A 6000-nucleotide genomic window follows, 5' to 3' on the forward strand; every position below is an offset into this window, starting at 1 on the left:
ACGCTAAAATTCTTTTTTGAAAAAGAAAGAATTAGTATACACTATTTATATTATATAGCTAGAAAAGAAATGATTAAGCGCTATTAAAATTGTTGCAAAAAGAAATTATTAAGCCCTATTAAAATTGTTGCAACAATTCTGGACATCACTCACTATGCTCTACTTTCATCCATTCATTCTTATTATCCTCTATTTATATTATATAGCTAGAAAAGAAATGATTAAGCTCTATTAAAATTGTTGCAAAAAGATATTATTAAGCCCTATTAAAATTGTTGCAACAATTCTCGACATCAGTCACTATGCTCTACTTTCATCCATTCATTATCTCTCTCTCTCTCTCTCTCTCTCTCTCTACATTTATATATATATATATATATAAAGCAAGTTTTTTGTCAGAAAATCTAAATCAGAAATTATTACGTAATAAAAAATTTAACTATTATATAAAATAATGATTAATATTTAAATTTAAATTTACAATTTTAGACGAGATATAATAGTTTTTAATATTTATCATGTAACAATTTCTGATTTAATACAATTAAAAATTTCATAACTAGAGATTTCTTTTATAATATGTACGCATATAGTATACGATACACACAAACAGAAAAAGTTCATTGCATGTGCTAATATCCTCCTCTAGTAGGGTTGTTATGAAGCACTGATCTTGGTATTATTTTGATATGCCCCACTTATGACTAATTCCACTTCCATTTGCATATTTTTGTCAAGCCTATGGCTAACCATAAATTGATTATTATAAAAATTAACAGCCAACTTTCCAATGTTAACCCTTAATTTTTCCAAACTATTTCCATTTTTTTTTTTTTAATATTTCGGAATGGAGATTGGAATTCGAACTTGTGTCCGAGGCTTGCCACTGACTATGCAACAATGGAATTTTTATTTCCCCGTAATATTACAGTAGGAATTAACGAAGAGAATTAGAGAAACAATTATGTGAAAGGGTTTTAATTCCAACTAGTTATATGAAAATAATTTAATTAGTTATATTAAGTAATTTTTATGTAAGACGTAAAATTTGAGGAAGCATGGTTTGCGGTCTTCCAAAAAGTGAGATTTTCAAGATTCTTAGGTTAATAGTATCTGGTTTTTGACTAAAAACCTTGATGTTTACAAAGAGAGCAAAAAGAAAAAGGTAATAATTTTCTCAAACGAATTTTTTGGTAACAGAAAGGTGAGAAAAAGAAAAAATTTGCCATTGAAATCATTATTGAAAAAAGGAACAGAACAGAGAACTACCACACAAGTAGGAAAATAACCACGGCTTCAACGTGTTGCGGAAAAGCTGTTTTCGAAAACAAGAGGCACAGAAAAACATACAACTATTTTCTTTTTTTTTTGGTATATATAGAACTATATATATATATAGAGAGAGAGAGAGAGAGAAGCATATTTGAGCTAACATTTTATGCAGGTGTACGTTGCCAATGCCATTGTTTATATAAGAAAAAAACAGTTTCATGTTCTCTATTTCCGAAATGCATGCCATTGATTTCAAATACCAAATTTTTTTTTTTTTAAATCATAATTAAAAGGGGTGAGTGAAAGAATGTACGAATGAATGAAATTTATCCATTTTTGACAAAAACTTAGGATTAGCTTTTCTTCTTTCGTCATGATCCATATTGAATATTGTTCTTAAAACAAACCGACCATATCCATAACCATGATGCTGTTCATTTCAAAGGTACAGTCACGAATGGTCATCGCCACGTTTGATTGAACACCTCACTTGACCTCACACCTTGCACACATGGCCCCACCAAACTCTACGGTAAAACCAAAAAGTTCTTTTGATATTCTGTAATGATGACCTATTTCTGTCTCGCCATTAGGTGGGACCCCCTTTTTACTCTCATAAACCAAAAATAAATAAATAAATAAAAGATGTGGACCCCTATGTCTATAGTTACGAAAAAGAAAAGAAACTAAACCCAAAAAAAAAATAAAAAAATTCCTTATACATATTTAATCCATTGAATTTGGTCAATGCCCATATACTTCACAGCCAATGTTAGTGCCTATTGCTCAGAACCCTGTAGTCCATCGTTTATTCATTTCAATCATCTTTTTACGCTAAAACCCATTTCCCTGCTTTTTAAACAGTGGGAGAGAATTATTAGCATTGAAAACCCTTCATAAAAAGATATTAAATTAAAAAAATATAAAAATCAATACATAATACTTTGCTGTAATATTAAACAGTGAAAATTTGGATATATAAATTTACATTTCATTGCCCATATGAAGATGATTATTTATTCTTATTTATTGTCTTTATTTTCTTCTAATATTTGATATGTAACAACTACTTTTATGAAAAAAAGAAAAAAAAAAAAGAAAGTACAGAATCCTCACAAAATTCTACAGCGTATCTGTAGATTATACTGTATCAGTAGTTTATACTTTCAAAGCAAGTAAACCTACAGATAGGGCATATGTAGAAGAACAGAGCAAGGGTAAAGGCAAAAGACGTAAATGACTACCCTTTTTAAGTTTTTTTTTTTTTTTTTTTTTCCTTTTCTTGATCCCATTCCCAATTCTACCCTTGAACTTTCTCATTTTTTACATAACAGAGCAGGCGTTAGGATTCTCATCACTGAAGATCTGAGGTGGATAGGCATGGTAAGAAGCATACATCTCCATTCCATATCTTGGTGGGTAATAGGAATATTCATTCCTCTTCAGCTCCACCACCTTGGTCTCTTCTGCAGCAGCAGGTGGATTTGCTTCACCTTCTGCTGCTGGTTGAGCTGCTGCTTCGCTGTCTCCTTCTTTCTTCTCTTTGTTTCCTTCTGTAACTTCACCACCACCTTCACCACCTTTTTTATCTTTGTCTCCTCCTCCACCTTTTTTCTCTTCTTTATTATTATCACCACCACCTTCTTTGCCTTCTTTGTTTTCTTTCTTTTCTGGTTCTGTCTTCACTATCACCGCATGTTTGCCACTCCTCTTGTACACGTAATCAACCAGGTTCGGTGGATCAAACACTCCTTTTACTGTCACTTGGGATCCTTTTAGATCTGCTTCGACTGATTCCACTCCTTTAATTGATTAAAAAAGAAAAAGAAAAATAAAAGTTTGATTAATTTAAAGAAATGGGTATTGAAAAGGAAATTGATATATGAAACGGGTTGGATTTGGATTTCTTATTTGTTTAATTGGATTTAAAATGGAATCTAATTAAGGAATTTTCAATATTAATCTTTATGAAAAGAGAAAAAAAATTGTATTTTGATTTTTTATAAGTTTGGTGAGAGAATAAACTCTTTTTTTTAAGAGATATTCAAAAGAAAGTGACAGATTATTATTAATTTTTTTTGCTTTTCTTTTTTTTAAGGGGATGTATGTTACAGATAGATTACAAATTAATAGTGTAACACCGTTATGTGCCAACGGATTCAAACTAAAACTTTATTAAAAAATTGAAAGCTCAAATTGCATGAACTGAAAATGAAGCAGAGTGGCAGAGGGCATTAAACAAATGACTGTTTTTTTAATTTTATTTTATTTTTATTTTTACCGTTTTCTCTTTCAAGAATCAAGAAAGAAAAATAGAATGAGAAAAAATAAATAAATATATAAAGATAAAAGAGAAATATACCTTTCATTCTCAGTATACGTTTCCTGATCTCCTGTGCACAAGCTTCACAATGCATGTGAACTTTAAGCAACACTGTTATAACCTGAGGCTACAGGACAACAAAAATCAAAATCAACCAAGAAAACTTGAATAATCCAAGTAAAACCCAGCAAAAATCACATTAAAATTTTATTAAGAAAAAAAAAGTAATGGAAAAAATTCTGTGAAAATGGTTTTTTTTTTTTTTTTTTGGTTTTTATTTACGAAGTACAAACCTCTTCTTTCTTTTCCTCTGCTTTGGGCTTCTCTTCTGGTTTTTTCTCTTCCTCAGATGGTGGTTTTGGTATTGGAGACAGAAGCTCAACCTGTCTGTGACTCTTCCTCTGAACTCTGTCACGAACCTGGATAGGATCAGCTTTTTCTCCTTTCACAATCACTTTGTGAGTTTTGCAATCTGTCATAACATCTTCAACTCCTGAAAAAATAAATAATAAAAAACCAATAAAAAAAAATCAACAAGAGCTCAGATTGAGAAAATATCACAACCATATTCAGTGCATAAAAAACAAAGACCAAACCTTCAAATCCTTTAAGGCACCGCTTAACTTTACGAGCACAGCCTTCACAATGCATATAGACTTTGAGAACGATTTCTTTTGGTGGTGGTGGTGGAGCAGGAGCAGCAGATTGGTCTTTGTCTTTGTCTTCTTTTCCATCTTTGGATTCCTCTGTTTTCTTCTCCTCAGCAGCTGGTTTCTCTTCCTCTTTCTTCTCCTTTTTCTCTTCCCCTGCTGGTTTCTTTGCCTCCCCTGTTTTTCCTTCTTCAACTTTCTTCTCTTCTGGCTTCTTTTCCTCCTAAACAAACACCAATCCACGTATCAGAAACTAAAACAAAAAACAAAAAAAAAAAAACAAAAAAACCATAAATGACAGAGAGATTCTAAGGCTTCAAAACCTCTCCCATTGTTAATCAGATGAGTTTTTGCCAACCGGGTTTAGATTAAATAAGCCGTGAAGCTTTTTTATGCTCTGCTTCTGAAATAAGGTGGTTTCTCACTCTCTCTCTCTCTCTCGCTGTGTCTGTGTTTCTCTCTGTTTATCTATGAGGGTGTGTATAAAACTTTTTAGAAACTAATCTTTGGATGAGATTGAGAACCATCAGATCTGAACCGGGAGAACTCGTTGATATCATCATCATCACACAACGTGACGTGGCTTTTTATAAGGAGGCACGTGCACTGGAGTTAGAATGTGCTCGAGACAAATGTAATCTGAGGTTGCATTTTACGGGCATCTTTAGGAATTTACTAGATCTTCTTTGTTTGGGCTTTTGTTTTAGAGAAAAATATAAATGGGATAGAAGTTTAATTTTTATTAGTTTAAATTTTTAAAATTAATGATAATTTAATTGATATTAGAATTAGAGATTTAACAAATTTTAATTCAAAATTTAATAATTTTATCCAAAAAATTAAAAATATATAAGAATTTTAAAAAAAAATCTAAATTTTAATATAAATTTATATGAAAAAGAAAGTAATAGAAAAAAATATAAATAAAAAAGAAATTTAATATCGTTTTACCACCCCCGGCCCTTGAACTGTTTGACCATGATTTAACATCTAGAGTTATTTTTTATTTTTTATTTTTTTTTAAGGTTTTTGAAGATTTGGAGTAATTTAGCTTTAATTGGTAGGATGTCATCATCACCTAACCTCTACTTAGGTTTGGAACTTTTGAGGATTTTTGAGATATAAAGAAAATAAATTCTCTTGAATATCCCCATATTCTTTTTTCCTGGTAGTTTTGAAAATTTTTATTATGTTAAAAAAATCAAATCTGTCAGTAGAAAAAAGGTAAAAAATTTGGGCAACAATTTCAAGGCAATTTGGTAACAGCCTTTTGCTCGTCATAAATATTCCAATTCATTACTTATCTGTGTGACTTACCAAGTTAGGAAAATTATAAATGCAAAACTATTACTGCAAAGTCTAATTGCAGAATCTGTACTAAATACATTGGAAAATTAACTTGTGATTTATTAATATATTAACTAGAAAAGAAAAATAAAAAGAAAGATAAGACGTGAGATTTTAGATCATTGAATTGTATGATAAACATTAGCCGTATGATTAGGGAATCATATGTAATTTAGTGGACCCACAAACTTAGAGACAGGCTTTTTAAAGTGATAACATATTTGTATATATTATATATATATATATATATTTTTTTTTTTTTTTCATTACTAACCAATCAATTTGTGGGCTTACCATGTGCTTCACTTGTCTATCACATTTCTAATCATTAATCTAACGGGTACCCAAAAATCACATGGTTTTCAATCTTATGTTTGTAAGAGGAAAAATAAATAAAATAAAATAAAT

At 30.4% G+C, this 6000-nt stretch overlaps 1 protein-coding gene across 2 annotated transcripts; it reads right to left on the minus strand.

Annotated features, from left to right (window-relative positions):
• Nucleotides 1-2247: 2247 nt before the first annotated feature.
• Nucleotides 2248-4786, minus strand: LOC107418041 (heavy metal-associated isoprenylated plant protein 7). 2 transcript variants are annotated; one of them, XM_016026713.4, is made up of 5 exons: nt 4569-4786; nt 4192-4468; nt 3889-4088; nt 3635-3716; nt 2248-3074 (listed from the first exon to the last, which is right to left on the minus strand). In XM_016026713.4, exons 1-5 carry the CDS (start codon nt 4575-4577, stop codon nt 2596-2598), a joined length of 1047 nt encoding a protein of 348 aa, XP_015882199.1. In that variant the 5' UTR covers nt 4578-4786; the 3' UTR covers nt 2248-2595. The 2 variants fall into 2 exon arrangements, with proteins under 2 accessions (XP_015882199.1, XP_015882198.1); XM_016026712.4 differs by having other exon boundaries at nt 3635-3722; nt 4569-4785.
• Nucleotides 4787-6000: the final 1214 nt, after the last annotated feature.

The sequence above is a fragment of the Ziziphus jujuba genome, chromosome 2 (assembly GCF_031755915.1).
Source record: "Ziziphus jujuba cultivar Dongzao chromosome 2, ASM3175591v1".
NCBI lineage: Eukaryota > Viridiplantae > Streptophyta > Magnoliopsida > Rosales > Rhamnaceae > Ziziphus > Ziziphus jujuba.

What these genes read in the sequence shown, in the direction of transcription:
- LOC107418041 (XM_016026712.4), bottom strand. An exon ending in CAGAGGAAAAGAAAGAAGAG is followed by an intron (nt 3,723 to 3,888) that starts GTTTGTACTTCG and finishes GTTGTCCTGTAG; the next exon opens with CCTCAGGTTATAACAGTGTT. An exon ending in ACGTATACTGAGAATGAAAG is followed by an intron (nt 3,075 to 3,634) that starts GTATATTTCTCT and finishes AATCAATTAAAG; the next exon opens with GAGTGGAATCAGTCGAAGCA.